Genomic DNA, 22,194 nt, shown 5'->3' on the forward strand with positions numbered 1-22,194 from the left:
ACCTCTCTGGTAAAAGAATTCTTTATCGCAACGCTCTCTGCATCTTTTGCAACACCCATCTTTACAAAAACATACAACAGCCTATGAACTGCTTAACACGCTAAAGAAGCTTTAGTATTTCAAAATCAAAATTTACTGAAAGATTAACAAGTGTTTGACTTGTAACGCCCTTTCACAATCAATATTTATGACGTAAACTCTACAGAAAAAAAATAAATATCCGTCAAGCCCATCATTACAGACACAATAATTTTGAACAACAACAAAGCATCTTTGTTCACAACTTTATTACGTAAATCTAGGTTCGCCAATCCAACTAAAAAATATCAAGACTTTAGAGCTATAGTTCCTTTACTTTCAATTTAGGGTTTTATTTGGAAAGTATTTTTTCTACGTCATCAAGATTTCTCTAGAAATCTCTAGAAAATTTGGAAAGTATTTTGCTACGTCATCAAGATTTCTAGAGAATGTTCTCTAGAAATCTTTGAAAACCTTAAGGGCTGTCAATCGTCTGGTTGAGAAAAATATGAAATTTATACAATACCCGTAAGCTTCTCAATATTACTATAAATTCCCTTAACTAAGAAAGTAACCATACCATAATAATATCTCAAATGCCAAATTGAAACATCTTTGGATCGCTTCTTGGCCTAATGGCTAAGATCTAGCGTTGTTTCTTTTGGTGCTTTTTTTTAGCAGGATAGACTGTTGCAACGTACTACCAAGCTTTTTCGCTTTAAAGAGACCGTTAAACATATAGTGCTCTTACAAAAGAGTACAGACTTTGACGAACGCTTTTCGAACCTTTTTTTTCCTAAGGAACTTTTTTAGATTTTTTATCCACATGAGATCCTACGCGAAAACCGTCGGAAACTGAACGACAATAAGACCGAACAACAGAAACGAATAATCGACCTCATCATCTTCATGGACCCCAAGGAACATTTCAACCTTTAATACCAAGAGCAACAAAAGAACGCGAACAGAAGATATTGAAAATCGTCGGGGCGAACAAAATGCTCAACCTCACATTTTTCAACAGTGGAAAATTGGTTGCTCAATTCCGATCCAAAACCAACGCACAAAAACTCGCAGACTCAGAACTAGTGAACCACCGAAACCAAAAGTACCGAAATTTCGGTTAAGTTAAGCCGTAACCGAAATTTGGCTTTCAAGTGTGAGCCTGTTTTGATTTCGATTTATAAGAGTAAACCACTGGCCCGATTGTGGCAGCTACAGAGTTTTGGGCGAATGTCGTTTAGCCATAATTGTAATTGAGGAGCCCATCTGCAAAACGCGCTAAGTCGCAAAAAAAAAAAAAAAAAAAATGAGTTAATTACATTTCTACATTTTAGATGCTGAAATCTATAATCTGTTTAAATATTAGATCTAATAAAGACTCTAGGTCCTAAAAATATTTAGGGAAAATATCACATCATTTTCAAAACACGCTAAGTTACAGCTGCAAAACGTCTTAAGTCCGCAGCTAATCAAATGGCGTTATGATTTTTTACTAAAAAATGTTATTGATTGCTAAAAAATTTTTAGCAATCAATAACAGAAGCGTTTATATAAAGATTAGCGCACTTTTTGTTAGCGCTTCAAGTTTTATTTAATATTCACATAGAAAAAAATGACTGAAATTACACAAGGTTTTATAGCTGTTGGAGAAAAGCAAGCCACCGTCTTACTAAGGGTAACGCAAGGAAAAGAAAACAAGTTGAAAGGTAAGTAGTGTATTTTTATATTATGAATGTTAAAAGTTTTATACAAACAGAATCATACAAATTTATCTTATATATAGAAGATAAATTTGTATGATTCGGTTTATATATATATATATATATATATATATATATATATATATATATATATATATATATATATATATATATATATATATATATATATATATATATATATATATATATATATATATATATATATATATATATATATATATATATATATATATATATATATATATATATATATATATATATATATATATATATATATATATATATATATATATATACATGTATATATATATATATATATGTTAGGTTTACATTTTAATTTTTAGGCATGGACCAAAACCACCTTCAAAATACTATTGCCAACATGACCACAATACGACATACAAATGTTCTGAAATAAAAAATACTGACCTCTACCTTTTTAATGCTCATTTTTATAATGCTATCAAAGAATGTGACCAAGACAAGTATATTCTAAAGTTTTTGTCTGTTCAGAAAAAACAACGATCTAGAAAAAAAGAGCAATTTTATCCTCAAAAAATGAGAAATAGGTCTAATTGTGAGATTAGTTATTTTATGGACAAAGAAAACAGACAAATAGTGCATGTTTGTAAAGACACTTTTCTAAAATGCTTACATGTTCGTAAAACTCGTGTTCAAAATATTGCAAAACATTTCTTTAAACATGGTAATCCTAGAAAAGAAAACAGAGGTGGTAATAAAAAGAGCCACAAATTTAAGGATAAGTGAAAGGCTGTGATAGAATTTATAAAGACTCTTCCTGGAAGGGAGAGTCATTATAGCAGAAAGAAATCTATAAAATTTTAATCTACCATCAGAGCTTAAAAGTATTAAAACAGTATGGAAATTGTATGCAGATAAGGAACCCAATCTACCAGTGACATGAATTTTTCTGAAAAGTTTTTATAAGCAACTTTAATTTAGGGTTTGGTTCTCCAAAATCAGATGCATGTTCATTTTGTGAAAGAAATCAAAACCAAATAAAGATTGAAAATAATTTAGAAAAGAAGAACAGTTTAATTACTGATTTAGTTGTTCATAAGCGTAGAGCAAATGCATTCTATGATCTTTATAAGGAGCAGAGAGATGGTTTAAAAATTATTTGCTTTGACCATCAACAAAACCAAGTCATTCCTAAAGTTCCAGATCAGCAAGCTTATTACAGTAGACAACTATACATATACAACTTTTGTGTTGTAGAAAACAAAAATAACAGATCATTAAATCCAGATAATGTCACAATCTATACTTGGAATGAGAATGATTTCAAAAAGAATAGTTCTTCCTGTTCCAGTGCAGTATTTGACAAGCTCTGCAATACAAACATGGATGGCATAGACACTTCGTTTAGTTTCTGATGCATGTGGTGGTCAAAATAAAAATGTTGCTTTAATTTATATGGCAGGGTTCTGGCTGTTAAGACAGGTTCCAGCATTAGTAAAAACAATTGAACTTTTGTTTCCTGTTTGAGGACATACATTTTTGCCTTGTGACCTTGTATTTGGAACTTTAGAAAAAAAGCTTAAAAAGATTGAGCGAATATATTCCCCAGAAGAGTACTATAATGTTTACAGTACACAAGGAAAAGTGAAAATTGCAGAAAGAGACTGGAGTGTGTTAGATTTTAAATCAGTATCACTAAGAGTTTTTAAAAAACCATTGCCAATCAAAATTCAGGAAAATAAACGCTTTTTTTATCACAAGAGGATCACTTAAAAATATTAAAGTCCAAGGAGAACCAAATTTTAATTTTTTTCTGAACAGTCCTCAGATTATAACAAAGAGAGGGCATGACTGTTTTTCTTATCCATCTCAGATTCAGAAAGGAGTCCCAGTTGCTGATGCTAAAAAGAAAGATATCAAAAGTTTAATTCTTGTGCATGCAGGAGTGAACTGGGAGCTGGATAATCGTTTTAATTTTTTAAAAAGTGTTGTTATTGATTCTTTAATAAAAGAACGCCTAGAAGATGAGGAAGGTACTATATGCAGTTGTCTTGATGAAGATGCTGCAAGCAGACATGTTTAACTTTTTGTTGTATATCAAATTTTGTTTTGTTGTTGATCAGTTTCTAAATAAAAACAATATTTTGTTTTTCCCTTTGTTTTATACTTCCTTTTCCGTTATCTTATTTATAGTATAATAATTAAAAACCTATAATTTGCACAAGTTAAATAAATATTTCAATGCTTTTTAATAAAATAACAAGCCATGAGAATTTAACCAAACATTTCCAAAATAATCTAAGTCCAACTGACATTATCAAAATAAGCTAAGTCCATATTTCAAAAAGGTTTATTTCGAGATCCAGTAAAGTTGAATCTTTTTTTATGCTCGTGATTTTATAGTGTCTATTTAATTATACAAATTTAACGAACACAATTTTTTTTGGAGCACTAATTAGGCATGGGGCAGTTTTCCTTCGATTTCTCAAAATCAATTTACTTGGACTTAGAGCGTTTTGTAGATGGGCTCCTCAATTATTCTGAGTGTTTTCTGCATTATCCATGATGATATTATAGAAGCGAAACAAAAGGTGTACAAATTTTTGTAATTTTTTTGCTTTTGCTGTTGTCTTTTATTGTGCTAATATTACAATACATATTGTAATAATAATAGCAAACTTTTGTTGTAATAGCAAACTTACGTTTGCTATTACAACAAAATGTTGATGTTTTTGTAAAAACATTAATGTTAATGTTTTTGTAAAAACATTTGCTACATCCTAACTCTTACAGTAGTGAATACTACTTACAGTAGTAAATACTATTGTAAAAAGTTTGGATGTCGTATAATGTAAATAATGTAAGTTTCACTTATGTTAGCACACATTGTAACAGTAATTTTGTATAAATGTTACCTATGTTTTTAAATTAAACAGTTTGAATAACATTCATGCAAAATGTTGATTTAACAATAAAACGAAAATGGTACAAAGAAAAGGCTATTTAAAGGTTAGAAGATAAAAAGCTTTTATCCCAATAACTATAAGATAATCAAGTTTTTAAATAAACAACTTTTTTATATTGATTATATATATATATATATATATATATATATTGTTGTTATTGCTGTTATTAACTTATTATTATTTTTAATATTACTATATGTTCTTTTATTATAACTTGTCATTAAATAATCTTATTTTATTTAAATTAGTTTTAAGCTATTTTTAAGTGACCTTGGTTGTAAATTTATTGTTATTTGCATTATATTTGTTAAATAACTTTGTCACTTTCCTCATTTAAGCAATTGCATATAAGAGTAAACCATCTAAATTAAATCTTTATATAATTTTCTATTTTAACTTCTGGATAATATATTGTTGTTGTTGGTATGCATATAGCTTGAGTTGTTTTAAAATGCTTGCAACAAACATTTAAAGAAGATATCAATTGTGTAATAGTTAATCTGAAGAACTCATTAATGAGATAGCTTTAACCCCCTCATATATATCTACAAAAGACAATTTTCCTGCTATAAGTGAAAATATTGTAGAATGATTTAGTTTTTGAAACTGTAGTTAATATATTTTCTGATAACAACGTTAATTTTGAAACTGAATTTGATCATATTTAAAATCTTAGTATTGATAATGATGATGAAACATTCTCATCAGATTTGACTACTAAATTGGCTGATTGGGCTGTTTAGTTTAGCGTTAATTTGACTGCTTTGTCATCTTTACCGTGTATTCTCCATCTGTTTCATCCTAGTTTGCCAAAAGATTTGAGAACAGTTTTAAAACTAAATGCAATTTCATAATTGCACATTGAGTAGGTGGTGATTATTTTTATTTTGGTTTGGCAATTAGTTTAACAAATATATGAAATCACATTTATGATTAAGTTGCAAATTTTTCAAATATTTATGTACAGTTGAATATCGATGGTTTACCTTTGTAAGCAGCAAAATATCATTTTGGCTGATTCTGTGTCTTTTGCAAGATTTTAGTATTAAAAAATCTGTGATTCAAGTATGTTAGAAATATTTTTAGTATCACATTTAGATAAAGTTTAAAATATTGCAATTTTAGATGACAGAATTCTCAAGTATGTATTGTTAAAAGTTGATTATGGTTTTGTTGTTTCACCCTTGCTTCACTTGTTATAATTTAATTGATTGAAATCTGTACAAAGTTTATTTTCTTTTATTATTACTAACAAAATTAATATGCTTATTTCATACGTAGTTTTATTTAAGATGGTAAATAAAATATTTATTAAACTTATTTAAGTTAATTTTATTAGTGTCTTATGTAATTTTTTTTCCTAATAATAACAATTATATAACAACATTGTCTATATTAATACATTCAATAGCCGCCAATGAGAAAAATTACTTTGGTAAATATAATTAGCATATTTGGTTAATATAAATGGCATAAAAATGATTTCCATAAATGTTTAATAAATTGTTTTTGATTTTGTATTTTATTTGCATTAGATTTTTGAAATACTTTTGGTATTTTAACCCTTACAAAAAAACCCAGTGAACTTCCAGTGAAAAATTGTTCCAAAGCCCAGCGAATTCCAGTGATCTTTTCCAGCGAACTTCCAGTGATCTTGTTCCAAAACCCAGTGAACTCCCAGTGAACTTTTCTAGTGAACTTCCAGTGATCTTTCATAGCTAATTAGCTATGAAAGTTAACTTTCATGTTTTTATATATAAAAAATGGAAGTTTAGCGAATTCGCTGGAATTTTATTTTTTAGGATATATTTTTTTTAAAACGTTCATAAACATTTTAAATATTTAAAACCGTGAAGCGCGAAATAAGACAAATTAAGCATAGGAAAAAAAAAAGTTTAATATAACATTTATTTAAAAATATCGATATTTAGAATAAAAATACAATGTATAAATAATAAACTACCTTAAGTATGAATACAAACTTTCATAAATTTATAACAAGAAAATAAAAAGTAAATTCACTAATATAAAGTAAATGTTGTTTTTTTATTGATCTTATGGCTATATTTATGGCTCAGATTTTGTAAATCTGAGCCATAAATACGGGAACTCCATCAGTATTAACAACAAGTCTAATTGTTGCTTGCCCATTTTCTTCAAGATCTGCTAAATGTATCTAATTGTTATCGCAAGTATTTTTAAGCTGTTTGTTTATGTTTAAAATATGAAAAAAATTGCATTTCTTATGAAGATAGGATGATGTAAAATATTTCAAACATTTTGGACACTGCTTATTAAGACTTAAAGCAACTTCACAAACATCACAAAAAAAAACTTTTTCATATAACTCTTTTTCCTTCTTAAAAAACTTCAAAAACAAATATTTAGATGTAGGCAAAACACTGTGTGGCAATAAAATAGTTAAGAGAGTTAACAACGCAAAACAAAAGTCATTATGCATAAACATGCATTAGAGACATTTATCTTTGAGCCAGGATACAGAGGTGGACTCTCTGAACTTTCATTTTCATCAAACTCATTATTGATTGTTTCATTTTTTGGTTCATCTAAGTCAGATAAATGATCCATAAATTCATCGTCAATAGAATGATTGTCATCAGAGGTACTCTCATTCTGTTGTTGAGCATAGTTAACTTTTGACATCCTCCAACGTGTTGTTCTTGGAATACTTACTTCCCCTGATTGCCATTTCTTGTAGCAACCAATTCTAGACATCTAAAATAAAAGAGGCAAGCAGGTAAAATTAAACTTTAGTTAAACAAGATTAACATCAGAAAGAGAACAAGAGAAACTATTGTGCTTAACCTTATTGTGCTTAAATAATAATGATGCTTATTTTACAGCTAATTCTTTAGTATATACAATACAAACTATACTTTTATTTGATGAGAAATTTTTTATCAAGTGTATGATGTATATATAAATATCAAATGCATATATATGTTAAATGAAGGTGTTTAAGCGGAATAAAATTTTATAATTTTATTTAAATTTTATAATTATTCAGAAAATTTAATATTCTTTTGAAAATTATAAAACTTACAAAATATCTATTCTGATGAGTCTTAATTGATGAAACACAGTGTAAAATGAAATAAATTTGATAAATGATTTTTACTAATTTATTATTGCTATGTTCTTTTAAGAACATTGAGCACTCTATTTTAAGAATACATTTAAAATTATTTGGATATATACGTGTATATATATATATATATATATATATATATATATATATATATATATATATATATGTATGAACATATATATATGTATGAACATATATATATATATATATATATATATATATATATATATATTTGACATATTTTTGAAAAACTTTTTTTTTGTAATTATAAGGACTCCTTAAAATATTTTTTATTCCAAAAAAATTTTAAACCTAGTGTTTTTGTATTAGATAGAACACATTTAGGGGGTGGGAACAAATTATTTTCAAAAATGCTGTTTTTGGGACACCCTTATATATATATATATATATATATATATATATATATATATATATATATATATATATATATATATATATATAACAACATACCTGTGGTTTTGGAAATTGAGTAGAACTTAAAATAATAGAAACTGAAACTGTAGATATAAAAAAACGTTTACTTTATTACAGAAACTGGAAAAAAATTTTCAAGATGTTATATCTGTCAAATTTCAAAAAAGTTATGTTAGCAAAAGTTATATCAATATTGAGTTATGAAACCCGCGGCGTTTTCGATTATTGAAAATCAGCGCTAAATTTCCACTAAGGTTTTAGATCACTGGAAATAAAATGACGTTTTTCGTTAAACTTCCAGTGAACTTCCAGCGAAGTCGTAAAATTTGCGGAAAACCCAGCGAACTCGGTGAATTTCCAGTGATCTTTTACATTTCCAGTGATCTTTTACATTTCCAGTGAACTTTTACATTTCCAGTGAACTTTCACTGGAAGTTCGCTGGGTTTTTTTGTAAGGGAAGTATATTTTTGTTACTATTATACATGTATGTATGTATGTATGTATGTATGTATGTATGTATGTATGTATGTATGTATGTATGTATGTATGTATGTATGTATGTATGTATACACACAATGTAGTCATGTATTAAAGTTAAATTTTTGTGTTTAGGTTCTGTAAAAATAAATCATTTAAACTCAGGAGCATCAAGCGAAGAGGTTGAGGCTTGCAAGGAACAAAACATTTCGTTGAATAAATAGTACTTTTTCTAACTATCAACATCTGTACTATTTAAAATTACTTTTTAAGTAGAATGGGATGACTTTCTAAAAGAAGAAAATGATGTCAATTATTCCATTAAAAAGTTAATCGAAATTTTTGATTGTATTTTGAACAAACATGTCCCTTACAAAAAATTGACAAAAAATCAAAAAACTAGTCATAATAAACCTTGGTTAACAAAAGGCATTTTCAAGTCAATAACAATAAAAAATAAACTTCATAAAAAATATTTAAAATCAAAAAACTATAGAAAGAAAAATTTACTTTTTATAAAGTTTAAACAATATTGTAATAGTGTAAGCAATCTTATAAAGTTTAGCAAAAAAAGAATATTACACAAGCTTTTTTAGCCACAACATCAATAATATAAAAAACACTTGGAAAGGTATAAAAGAGCTGATAAATGTAAAGCCAAATAAAAGTTACTCCCCAACAAGCATACTGATCAACAACAAATGCAAAATTAATCCTAAAGCTATCTCTAATCATTTTAATAATTTCTTTACAACGATTGCTTCAAAATTATCTAACAGAATTCCAAATTCTAAATTCAACTTTCAAAAGTATCTGACCAATCCTAATAGCAACTCTTTTTATGTGCCACCAATAACTGAAGAGGAAACCATCGACTATATAAATTCTACTATCATTGAAGGTAAGAGTGTTGGACCGAACAGCCTTCCAACAAAACTTTTTAAACTGGTGTCAAAAATTCTATGCAAACCACTAAGTATCATTAAATAATTCGTTTTGCAAAGGAATATTTCCTGATGTCTTCAAGCTGGCCCAAGTTTAGTCAAATTCCAGTCCACAAAAAAGGATCTGCGGTTGACTGCACCAACTATCGTCCAATTTCCCTCTAATTTAAGCAAAATTTTTGAAAAAGTTATGCATAGTAAATTATACGACTTCCTGAACCAAAATCAATGTTGCTCTTGATAATGGAAACTTTGCTTGTGGGGTTTTCATTGATTTACAAAAAGCTCTTGACATCGTAGACCATAACATTCTCCCATCAAAGCTTAACTATTATGGTATACGTGGCATACCCTTGTAATGGTTTAAATCATATCTTTCCAATCGTTAATAGCTTGTTACTTTAAATGGCACCTTCTCAGACATTAAAAGCGTTTGCATTGGTTTTCCTCAGGGATCTATATTAGGCCCTCTTTTCTTTATCATTTATATCAATGATCTTAATCTTTTTATAAAACATTCAAATACTTATCATTTTGGTGATAATACAAATCTTCAATAAATGACAAACTCCCTCAAAAAACTAAATAAATATATTAATGAGGATATGTCCAGTCTTGTTCAATCGCTCTGCGCAAATAAAATCTCATTGAATACTAAAAAAAACAGAAATAGTAATTTTTAAGACGCAATATACTAACTTTTCTAAAAAAACTAACAAGAATCTTCCAAATTACTTGAACTTTAAAATAAATTGCCAAAAGCTGCCTTTGTCAAGTAACATAACTTATCATTGTGATGGATGAGAAACTTTCATTTAAAACACATAAATGACCTTTCTCTCAAATTAAACCATTCCATTAAACCGACACTACACTAATTTTGAAACATCACTATCTATATATCACTCAATTTTTGGTTCACATTTACAATATGCATGCCAGGTTTGGGGACAATCTAAAACCGTCTGTCTTTCTAAAGTCGTTTTGCTTCAAAATAGAGCACTACGAATAGTTAATTTCAGCCCAAGAAACCTCCCTTCTGACACCCTGTATCTTTTATCCAAAGTTCTTCGTTTCTATGATTTAATCCAGTTCCTAAATTGTTCATTTTTCTGGGATCAATAACACGGTCTTCTTCCTACCATCTTTCATAACTATTTTAACAATAGGACATGGTGTGGGCATAACCTAAGATCAGTCACTTATTCCAACTTAACCATCTCACAAAAACAGATAACTAAACATGGAATAAATTCCATTACATATCAGTGTGTCCTTTCTCGGAACACCCTTTCGTACACCCTAAAAACAGACTTTATCCTTAGGTCCAAAAACCTGTTCTTAAATTCAAAAATATATATATATTAAAGAATAAATGAAAGCATTAACAAAATTAAGCCAAAAAAAAAAAAAAGAAAAAAAAAATGTCAATCAAATACAACAAAAAGATATCTTTAAATTAAAATGTTTGAAAAAAAAAAAGAAGTTAAACGCTAAACAAAGTTAAGAAAAACATGGAACGTTTTTATAAATTCGAAAAGTCGAAGATGTAACAAAAAAATATACTTTTTAAAATTTATTTCTATGTTTAAATGTTGTGTAATTTTATTTTTTCTGTGATATTGTCCCTATTTTTATGTTTTATAACTATTTGTAAATGACCGTGGATGTAATATCGTTTTCCAAAATACATTGATTGATAAATGTCACAAGAAAGTAAAAACGTTTTTCTTAAAGTGTTTAGACAAAACTAAACCAACAAAATCACTTTTCAAGCATAAGAAACAGCAGCTTTGTTGACAGGAAAATGAAAATTAAATTTTTGATTAAATTTTTAATTTATTGGTTGAGCCATTTCAAGCATTCTAAAACATTTTCAAGCATCCTTCAACGTTATTAAAAAAACAATACTTGCCGAAATTTACCGACATCATTTTACCGGTAAATCGGTAAAACAATTTTACCGATTTACCGGTAAATTTTTGGTAAAAGCTCAACCCTAATAATATCATCATGGATAATGCAGAAAACATTCAGAATAATGACAAATATGGCTAAACGATATTCGGCCAAAACTCTGTAGCCACTACAACCGGGTCAGTGTTGGCCCAATAAAAAAATGCTATCGCAATGGCATACGACTACTTGCCAGACTCGCGCCATTACTGGCTCGTTACTAATATAGTTAACACCGCGGCAGAATTCTGGGCCAGTGTCGTGTGCTGTCTGGGAAGCGTCAACCAACATTACCTCAACCAATTTTTATTCAACATTCACAATAAAGAACTACCGAGAGAATACGGTCAGAGAACTCAAGAAAAAGCTTCTGTATTTTTCTGACCTATTGCTCAGTTTAATCGATGAAATAGCGCTAGTAAAAGAGAATCGGAACCGGCTTCGGATGTCAAAGATTTTTTACTTCAGCAAAACCTTTTTTTAAAATTTTGTAGTGGTTGTTTCTATTAAGTCTCTTTAATTTTATAAATCCAAGTCCAATTTATAACTCTATAGTTCATGTAGGTATGTGGTACGAAGTAGTCAAATTTCAATTTTTATGCCATAAATAGATTCCTTTTTAAAAAAAAATTAATCTTACGTTCCCAGGCAGAATGGTAAATCAGGCTGGTCAAACTGGTTGGGAGTGTCGTCAACAAGACGCTCAGAGTGGTCCGATCTCAATTTATATGTTGTATATGAGTTCCGTATATGATATGTTCCGAATGTGATATGTTGTATGTGAGTTCCGTGATCTAAAAAAAAAAAAACTATATTTGTAACATTAAAAGTTTAAATATTTGATTCCCGGTCAAGTTGACCGTCCAGACAAAATGATTATATGGTCAAATGACAATATTAATACCGGAAACAGATTTTTTGTCCCTAAAAACCTTTATTTCAATATGTAGGTTTCTATGGTTAAGAAATGTTTATTAGTTCCTTTAACTTTTACTAATTTAAGCATTTTTTGATTTTTAGACATTGAATAGTGTTTCCATATCCGTTGAAAACCAATTTTCCTTATGAAAATTTTGATGGATTATCTCAAAGTACCTTCTTTAATTTATTTTCTTTTCCTTACGATTGTACATGTGGTTTTAAATTAAAATTTTATAGTCTGACTCAGAACATAAAATTTCAATTTAAAACGTCTCAATGCTCGCAATTATAGAGGTGAGATTTTGAAATCATTAAATTTAGTTCAGAAATCTGTCCCATAACCTCGCTTTCTTGTAAGGCATTTTATTCTCCTATAAATCTATTTCGTTCTGTATATTAACACAATAATGATGACGTTTTAAACATGCGCACTGCAACCAAAACAAACTTTTATAAAAATGGCGTATCAATCTTTCCAGCAGGAATATATGCAAATTCCTGTTGTTACTAGGGCATACACCACAGCATGTGTTGTGACAACAGTAGCAGTTGTAAGTTTTTAACTTTTTTGTTTCTTATCATTTGGTTTCAACTAACGGGTTTCGTTGAATCAAAATACTGTAGGGTAGAAAAATATTAATGTTTAGAACAGTTAAATAAATCAAAGCTTAAATAGATAAAATGCAAGCTAGAAAGGTACTACAATATTTCGTATATCTTTCTTTTAATCTCATAAATTTTTTAAATTAAATTTTTTTTTCCAAAAAAAAAAAAAATTAGAGTATTAACGTTTTTCTGACTGAAAGCATGCTTGTAGTGTGCTATATTCTGACTGAAAGCATGCTTTTGTAGTGTGCATAGAAGAACTTGAAAAAAATCTAATCAAAAACTAATTACAAACTGCATTAATTTCTATTTGAAAAGAAATGAATTTATCATTCTGGTTAGATTCCTTCAAATTTTACACTCAGAAACCCATGATTGATTAAGATGGTAGTTTGGAGGAACTAACTGTGTCAATCTAGACTAATGCTCAAGAAATTTTTAGTATTGTCTTCTTTAAAGTTGCAAGTAAATATAATAACATCATTTCTTATTAAAGATTTGGGAAAGAGAGATTCTGTTTTAAATAACTCAAAAGAGTATTGGGTAAATCATTTTGTTACACAAAGTGGTTTATTTAAGTCTTTCAAGAGTTATTTAACCTTCCTTTTTGTTTTAGCAATTAGACTTTGTGAATCCGTTCCAATTGTATTTTAATCCTGATCTGATATTCCGAAACTTTCAAGTGAGTTTCTAATTTTTTGATGTTTTAAAAATACATATTTTATAAATTTGTTATCTTGTAATGTAATTTTATAAATTATCTAAAGTTTTGAGTTAACTTTTATCAAAGTGCTGTTTAAGTTATTTACTTTTTGTTTTGTTATTCTTGCAGGTATGGAGATTGGTTACTACATTTCTTTTTTTTGGAACCTTTGGGTTTAATTTCCTATTTAATATGATATTCACGTATCTTTTTTAAATTGCTAACATTTGTATTTCTCACTGTAAAGTATAGTTGTTTTTTTCTTGCTCCTAGGAGGCAAGTGTGATTTCCAAATTGATTATGACTTAAATATATAAAAATAGTTTCTGCAAGGAGTTCTGGGAATGTTCCACTAAACCTCTACCTACCCACCCACCTCCTGTGCTGATGCCACCATCAAGCATCATAATATATTTTATGAAACATTTTGTAAGAGTTGTAAATAAAGTTAGTTCAAGTACCTTAAAGTCTTTTCCTAAACTTTCTGTGAGAAAGTTCGAAACCAGTGTATTGATTAGGCCAACAATAGATTAGGCTCTAGGTTGCAAGGAACACCAAAAATAGCTTACCAGTAAGAAGAAATCTGCTTTTTTTTAGTGGTTTAGGGCTTCTTAGGTAATCTAATTCTGGGTAAAAGGCTAGAAACATCATTGTATCTGGTAAACTACTGCAATTTATTTGTAGTGTCTTACTCAAAGTCCATTTTTTTGATACACATTTTGATAAAATTGAGAAAATGGGACCAGGCTAGTAGAACTATTTGGTGGGTATTTTTACTTTAATAATCTGGCATTTGAAAAGACTGCTACCAAAGACATTTTTATGAGAATGTAATGGTAAACTGCATTTGGGGACTGATTTACTAAAATGGTTCACACTTTTATTACTTAATTAAATATAAGATATTATTTCTAAATCTAAAATTGGCCTAATTTTTCTTAGTGGAATTAGATATCTTTTGTTACTGGTTGCAAAAGTAATCTTTCTGGGAAACAATAGCCTATTTCTATACAGCACAAGAAATTAGGAAATAGCACTTGCAACAGAAATAATGCAAGTTGTGTGACACTGCCTTTAAACAATTTTTGTATTTTGATATCAATAAATGGATTTAATTAAAAATTAAAAAAGGTTTATTGAGATTTTTCCTTAGCATGAGCATAGATATAGATATTGTAGAATGCTGGAAGAGGGGTCATTTCGTGGAAGAACAGCAGATTTCCTTTTAATGTTTTTGTTTGGAGGGTTTTTTATGTCAGTATCTTTTCATTGTTACGACTTAATAGATAAAATAAAATTTTATTGTCTGGTACAAAGATTTGTCATAAGACTTTCCTCTTAATATAACATATCGTAATGTCCTTACCCTTATCCCTCTCCCTACCATTTCCTAAAGAAAGGGGAAATGAAATGATGGTTTATTATCAAGAAGGGATAAAGTTTAAAAGAAGTTCAAAAAGGGAGGAGAAGCAAATTTGGTGGGGATGGGGGGGGGGGGATGAGGGAGGAATCATGAAAAAATATTGTTCTAGCCAATTATTTGATATATTTCCTTGTTTTTAAATTTTTTGATATCATAACACAATTATCCTTACTGTTATTTTACTTACAATACTTGTTGATGAAGCTTGTTAGAAAAGGTATTTTTTTGTAAATTTTGTCCTGATAACCTAGAAACATTGTTTTTGCTGATCTTAGTAATGTCATCAATCAAGTCAATTAACTATTTTGAAGACACTCCATTATTCAAAAACACAAGTAGAAATTATCATTATTTTTTTTTTTTAATTGAGAATCAACAACCTTTTGGGAGCTCAAAATAAGAAAGAATTTTTTGCAAATTAAGGGGACTAAATCCATGGGGACACTTTAAAATGTATTTTATATAATGCATATATTTATGAGAAGCAAAGTATTAAATGTCTAGTTTCTAATACCATACTTTTGCTAACATCTAAAAATGTTTAATTTCTTTAACATAACAAAACGTGCATTGCTGTCTTTGTAAACCTTGTGTTCTTGGGACAGGCATTTACAATTATGTTAGTTTATGTTTGGAGTAGAAGAAATCCTTATGTTCGGATGAATTTCTTTGGTTTAATGAACTTTCAAGCGCCGTATTTGCCTTGGGTTCTTCTTGGTTTTTCATTGATGCTTGGGAATTCAATAGTAGTTGATTTAATAGGTACAAGTTTACTCAATTTTTTTAAAGAAGGGTAGAAATAATTTTTAAATTTAATTTTTTTTTTGACATTTTAAAGTTGTGTTCCTCAAACTTTGTTAACTTTTATGGAATTCTTTAGGAATAGCAGTTGGTCATGTGTATTATGTATTAGAAGATGTTTTCCCTCTAAAACCTGGTGGATTCAGAATACTACAAGCTCCTGATTTTATGTAACTAATTAGATTTCTTTTTATTAATGCTCAGTTTCCAGTTTTTTTTATTATTTTTCTTAAAGATTTAGTTAATGTACTTTTTCCTGTATATATAAATATTTATATCTTTAAGTTTGATCTAATTACTACTTATTACAAGCCAAATATTCATGCGTTTAATTTTAGCAAAAATATATTTGATCGTCGTGAAGTTGAATATGAACCAATTCCTGAGGAACTCCGGCCTGGTGGCTATAACTTTGGTGGCGATCCCCCGCATTAGATAATATCATTGATGAATTGAACTAACTTTCATGCACTTCAGCTTTACTGAACTTGAAACGTTTAAATAAAGAGTTTCAGCAAAGTGAACAGCGCTTTATTGTTTTCGTAATTAAAAAAAGGCATTTTTAGTGTTTTGAATATTTTTTAAAACTACAGCATCATATTGGAGTAGTTCACTGAATTTGTTTCATTTCACTGAACTTGTGTTTACTTATTGGGATTTAATCTATTGTTAGTTTATTGGCGCGACGAGCTGTGTTTTAAGGTGGGGGAAATTTCGAAAGTAGCATGTTGCATGAGGCTATAGTACGAAAGTAAGATTTTTTGAATGTAAGTAGCAGATGTAATATTCTGCGTGTATATTTTTTAATCTGTTACAAGATCCCATTAAAATGATGCGATGAGGTTGCAGGATTTAATGAACAGCGTCAACTTTTTGGCTCATTTAAATCACTAACTTTAAAAAACTAAAATTAGTTTTTTTCAGTTAATCATAAAAATACTTGTTTTTTTTATAGAAAAAAAAAGTATTTTTATGATTAACTGAACATTTAAAGCGGACTTAAAGAGTTTCAACGAAAATAAAAAGCTAAACGAGGTTTTCACTGTTTCATCCCCCCCCCCCCCCCCCCCCCAATAAATAATATCAAGGGATTTAGACTCCCATTTTTAAGTATAAACAATGAAAACGACATTTGACATAAAGTAGTAACTAATATAATTATAATAGAAGTTTTACACAAATTTTCTCTAGTCAACGGCTGTTGGGCTTCACCCAAAAAAAAACCCAAATAAGCATAATATAGTATTTGCGTCGGTCAAGTTTTGACAAAACCTAATTAAAAAAAAAGGTAAAATGGAAATATAGTGACACCTTCAGAGTAGTTGTATATGTGACTACTATGAAAAGCGGATTCTGAGCCATTGATACTTTTCCTATATTTAAGGAATAGTAGATGTCGTTGTGTAATTAAATGTAAAAGTGTAATTAGATTGTGTGAGTCATTGATATTTCCATTTTTGTATAAAAGTGTAATTAGATTGTGTGTGTGATAGTGATTAGGATAAAAATGTTTCTTTTTTTTTTCGTAAGCTATTCCAGAGCAAAGACTTTATCATAATCCATAAATGTAAAACAAGGTTTTAGTTTGTAGTGTCCGATGGCTAGCGTGTGAATGCCGTCTTGTAAGATGTGTCTTTTGTCGTCGTTAGCGCTGAGTGCGACTTTGTTGATTTCTTCGGTGTAGACATCGTGAAGATATGATCGTATAACGTTCATGGTTGCGAGTTTTTCTTTCTTGTTCATTAAGCAGTCGTAATAGTCTTGATGAGTGATGTGTTTTTCAACGACTTTCTTTTTAACCCCTTTGCATTTTTTGTGTTCTTCTTTTTCATTAAAGACCTCATAGGAGTAGAGTTTCGGTCTCAGCCCAACAAACTCTTTAATTTGCTTGCCAGCAGTCTCATCCTTGAACATTCCGATAACTTTTTTATTTAAACCAACCTTGAATCCAGCGTTTTGAATGGCAGGATGATCTTTAGGAAAGTCGCTCGTGTCAAACTTTCTTTCTACATCGTCAGCAATCTCTTGATAAAAATCATCTGTTTTGATTTCGTAAATGAGCGAGTCAGTGTCGGTCATGAGTAATTTCGCGCGATCTCCGTATTTAGGCTTCATGTAGTCGTAATGATGTTCAAACATGAGAGTTTTGCTGATGTCCAGGACGCTCATTCCCAAGTAAACAGGCTTGTCGTAAAAGAGTTTTGTTCTCTTCATGTGAACCGCGATCAGGTTTTCATCAAAAATGGTATTTCGCTCATAATTAGGTTTTCTTGACAATTTTAAGACTTCTTTTCTCGTGGTAATAAGCCTAACATCAACATGCTTTTGAATATTCTCCATGGTTTTTCCAAACACGGAGTTGTTCATGAGCTTGAAAAATTCTTTTTCAAATTCGTTTTTAGCTTTTGCTCTTAATTGGGTGTTGAGGTCAATGTATTGTTTCATAAAAGGTTCTTCTTCAAAGGTGATACCACGATGAATTTTTGTGATGATCAATCCCATTCGTTCATAAAGTTTTAGGTTTTCATGGTGAATGATATATTTTTCTTTGTTGTTTAAATTGGGAACGAGCTTGTCGACTTTATTAATTTTTAATCTTTCAGGAGCCAAAGGGTAGTCGTTGTGTAAATCGTGAAGCTCTTCAGGATAATCTAAATCAACTTCGAGAATGCACGGCATGGATTTCCAATTTAAAAGTTCCTCTTCAGTCATCCATCTAAATCCTCTAACAGGAAGAGGTTTGCTCATGGCCCACCCATAAAGGTTATTAGCGTCTAAGTACTGAATGAATGTAGATGGTTTTGAAGGATCGTACGAGTCTCCCATGTATTTGTTATTGGCAGTTCCATGTCGTTTGGAGATCATGCAAATTCCACCACGTATCCCTCTTTGAACCATGAGAAGCATATCAATATTGGTCAGAAGCTCTAACTGAATTCCAGTTAGTTTTAACATTGCATCCCAAGCCAAACCAGGAGAGGTGTAATACCAAGGAGGGTCAAGCCTGTAATAGGTACGACACACGTCTCTGAAATTTTCAAAGACATCGGCAAGTATCAAGACGTCGGACACGTTGTACAGCTCGTGGTAATCTTTAAACGTTTCACATCCAAATACCTTCCAAACGTTTTGAGCATGTGCATAGTCTTCGGAGCTTATTTCCTCATCATTCAGTTTGGAATGGAATGCATCAATAGGAGGTAATTTCGTTTCGGAGAACTTTTCAATCGAGTTCATCCATTCGTAAGGGTAAACACCTTTTTTTCTTAATAAATCAAACTGCTTTCCAGAGTAATATTGAGCAACGTTTTTACACTGATCGTTGTTTAGATTTTTAGCCAAACTGTCTAAACTACCAGCCATGAATCTGAAGCTATCAATAAACCTTAGCTCTTTCCATACTTCCTTTAGTTTACCTTTCTTATCAGTAAATTCTCTCACTTTGATGCTTTTTGTGAAGCTAATATATTTCTCATCGTTGTTGGGTATACATTTTAATTTCCCTCCTAATTTTTTGATGAACAAATGAGCGTCGTAGCCAGACAAGTTATGAAAAACGATGGGTATGAATTTCGGAATTTTATAATTCAAGTTGCATTTGTTATGCGCAGCTCCACGATACTTTCCAGTCAAATGGCAATGGTCTAAGACTTTATCACCGCTAAGATCTTTATTGCAAATATGACATTGAGTAGCCTCCTCAAAATTCTTTTCATCTTCATCAGTCATGATTTTCTTTTTTATTAAATCAATCTTGTAGAAAATCTTTATAAGGTCTGCTTCAAGCATATTTATGAACTTTTGAGCTACATCGTCATCATCACTTTCAGCTGTGTACATGACTGGTTTTTCTTTGTATAGTTTGTCGTCAAAGCATTTGATATAATAGCAGAAGGAGCTTGGAACGTGCTTTTGATATTGTTTGGTGTATGACTCTTTATTATTATATTCAGTGTTGTCCTCGATAGGTTTGATGAAACTTTCAAAGTCTGCGTATACGACGTACGGAACCCTCATAGACTTGTTATAGTTTTTAAACTGAACGGTTGTTCCTTCTTTAGGAAGTTCAATTCTTACTGAGGTGTTATCATAACAATAAGGTTGATGCTGTTGAAGCTTTTCTTCCTGGTCATAGCCTTGCAGACAATTTCGGCAATAATGTTGTTTTCTTTTTGTTTTTGATGTTTGTGTAGACAATAATCAACTCAAACTTTTAATGAGACAGTAATGGTCACTGTCTTCGTTTGAAATAAACAACAAATCAACACTGTTTTCGATCAACAAATTCAGATATTCGCAAAGGGTAAGGTTTTTTATTTTCATACCCAAAGACGTTGATGCTAATGTCTGGATTATTTTTCTCAAACTTATCGATTTTATTAAGCTTGACAGGAAACTCCATTCCATCCCAATCGAGCTCTTCTGATTTTAGAATCAAGTCTTCATCAATTCTTCCGTTATGTATATTTTTCAGATTCAAAGTTCTGGTGACTGACCATTTAAAGCATTGATTGTCCTCGTTTTCCATGTTGATGATAGCCTTTTTGTCTTTCAGCTCTTTAGGTAACTCAATATAGGAAGAACCGCTGATAGGTTCGTAATCAGTAAAGTTGATAGCCATTCTTAAAATCTTAGATATAGTGCAATTAGATCCTAAAGCATTGTATTTAACACTATTTTCCAAGACTTTTCCTTCCATTTCACCCATTAACTCTCTTACATCTGTAGTTGCTAGAACAATCTCTGATCTTGATGAAAAGTTTGCTTCCCGAGTCACTTCTTCACCAGTCATCATGCTTACAGATTTCATTTCACAGATTAAAACAATTCTTACCTTTGTGTTTCTTTCTCCTTCCATGGTTTGAATGGCAGACTCTCTCACCAAATTAAAAAACGATGCAATGTCTTGGTATTGAGAAGAAGGTGTGTAAGAAAATTGTCTAACAGCATTCTCTGCCGAATAATCAGTCAACTTGAATTCTATTTTATAAGGTTTTTGCACTGGCTGATTATACACTGTTCTTAATACAAGTGATTTGATAGACTGTATCTTTTCATCGATTTGATCCACTGATTCGTTTACCTTATTCTTAACTACTTCAGGAACGTAAGGATCTATCCATTCTTTAATATCATTAAACTTATTTGCAACATAGGACGTCACACTTTTTGCAACTGCCGTCAGACTTGAAAATAAAGGTCTTGGTGGAATGACTGGTTTTGGTGCCATGACAGGTGATGAATCTGAAACAGGCTCATCAAGGATGTGATTTGAAGCAATGACAGGTCTTTGAATATTAGGATTTTGCAAATGAATTGGTTTCGGAGCAATAGGAGGTTTTACAACAGCAGGTCTTGGTGGAATGAACAATGGTTTAGGAGCAATGACAGGTTTCGGAGCAATAGTAGGTTTGACAACAAACCTTACTTTTGTCGGCTTTATTGAAACTTTTGTCGGCTTTATTGAAACTTTTGTCGGTTTTACAGAAACTTTTACAGCTGGTCGAACAAACCTAACCACGGTAGCATTAACAGACAACGGTCTTGCCTCAGTCGTTCGTCTACGAGAAGAAGCAGGAGCAGAGACAACTCTAGGAGGCTGCAAAGCTATTATAAGTTCCCCCTTTCTCATTTTAGAATACCCTTTTATTTTTTGCTCTTTAGCAATTTCTCGCAATTCTTTCAACGTTTTGTTTTCCATTTTTATTACGGAAAGATTTTTCTTTATACCACTTTCAATTTTTCGCTCTTTGGCGAAAGTTTTTGCTTTTTGCTTTTTAGCATCAGTTTTATCACCCATTTTATTAATGGAAAGAAAATTTTTTTCGATGCATTCAAGTTTTCGCTCTTTAGCAATTAATTCTGGTTTTGAAGAATAGATACTCATTTTTATTATACTAAGATTTTCTTTAAGTCAATTCAATTTTTTTAAATCTTGGCACACTTTCAGCATATTTTCTTCTTCGAAAAGTTTTTACCGTTTTTTAATTCTTTTCGCGGGAGAATTAAAAACTTATGAAACAAGATAATTGGCAAAAATTTCGCTTATTGAGTCGTATACATGTGCTTGACCCATTTCATCAAATCTAATCGTATACTTTCTTCCCCACTCGTCATGTGCAGTAAAT

At 30.1% G+C, this 22,194-nt stretch overlaps 2 protein-coding genes and 1 long non-coding RNA gene across 3 annotated transcripts; 2 read left to right on the forward strand and 1 right to left on the reverse strand.

Annotated features, from left to right (window-relative positions):
- Positions 1-1,448: 1,448 nt before the first annotated feature.
- Positions 1,449-3,874, forward strand: LOC149886297 (uncharacterized). Its single transcript, XR_016454103.1, has 2 exons — positions 1,449-1,727; positions 2,087-3,874. It is a non-coding gene; the product is annotated as an uncharacterized LOC149886297 (long non-coding RNA).
- A 2,931-nt stretch (positions 3,875-6,805) lies between these two features.
- Positions 6,806-11,559, reverse strand: LOC149886298 (uncharacterized). Its single transcript, XM_090092998.1, has 2 exons — positions 8,271-11,559; positions 6,806-7,426 (listed from the first exon to the last, which is right to left on the reverse strand). The coding sequence occupies exon 2, from the start codon at positions 7,424-7,426 to the stop codon at positions 7,121-7,123; it is 306 nt and encodes a 101-aa protein (XP_089949124.1). The 5' UTR covers positions 8,271-11,559; the 3' UTR covers positions 6,806-7,120.
- A 1,288-nt stretch (positions 11,560-12,847) lies between these two features.
- On the forward strand, positions 12,848-16,698 carry LOC145184676 (derlin-2-like). The gene is made up of 7 exons (XM_080060417.2): positions 12,848-13,084; positions 13,756-13,821; positions 13,972-14,045; positions 15,007-15,100; positions 15,832-16,027; positions 16,146-16,236; positions 16,405-16,698. The coding sequence occupies exons 1-7, from the start codon at positions 12,992-12,994 to the stop codon at positions 16,499-16,501; spliced, it is 711 nt and encodes a 236-aa protein (XP_079916543.2). The 5' UTR covers positions 12,848-12,991; the 3' UTR covers positions 16,502-16,698.
- The last annotated feature ends 5,496 nt before the right edge of the window (positions 16,699-22,194 follow it).

The sequence above is a fragment of the Hydra viridissima genome, unplaced genomic scaffold (assembly GCF_058129835.1).
Source record: "Hydra viridissima isolate aposymbiotic clone 2 unplaced genomic scaffold, HvirCarnegie_v1 scaffold_7, whole genome shotgun sequence".
NCBI lineage: Eukaryota > Metazoa > Cnidaria > Hydrozoa > Anthoathecata > Hydridae > Hydra > Hydra viridissima.

Coding starts and splice junctions, on each gene's coding strand:
- LOC149886298 (XM_090092998.1), bottom strand. CDS start 7,426: ATGTCTAGAATTGGTTGCTACAAGAAATGGCAATCAGGGGAAGTAAGT.
- LOC145184676 (XM_080060417.2), top strand. CDS start 12,992: ATGGCGTATCAATCTTTCCAGCAGGAATATATGCAAATTCCTGTTGTT. Junction 13,085..13,755: donor TTGTGACAACAGTAGCAGTT/GTAAGTTTTTAA, acceptor TTTTTGTTTTAG/CAATTAGACTTTGTGAATCC. Junction 14,046..15,006: donor CTATTTAATATGATATTCAC/GTATCTTTTTTA, acceptor GCATGAGCATAG/ATATAGATATTGTAGAATGC.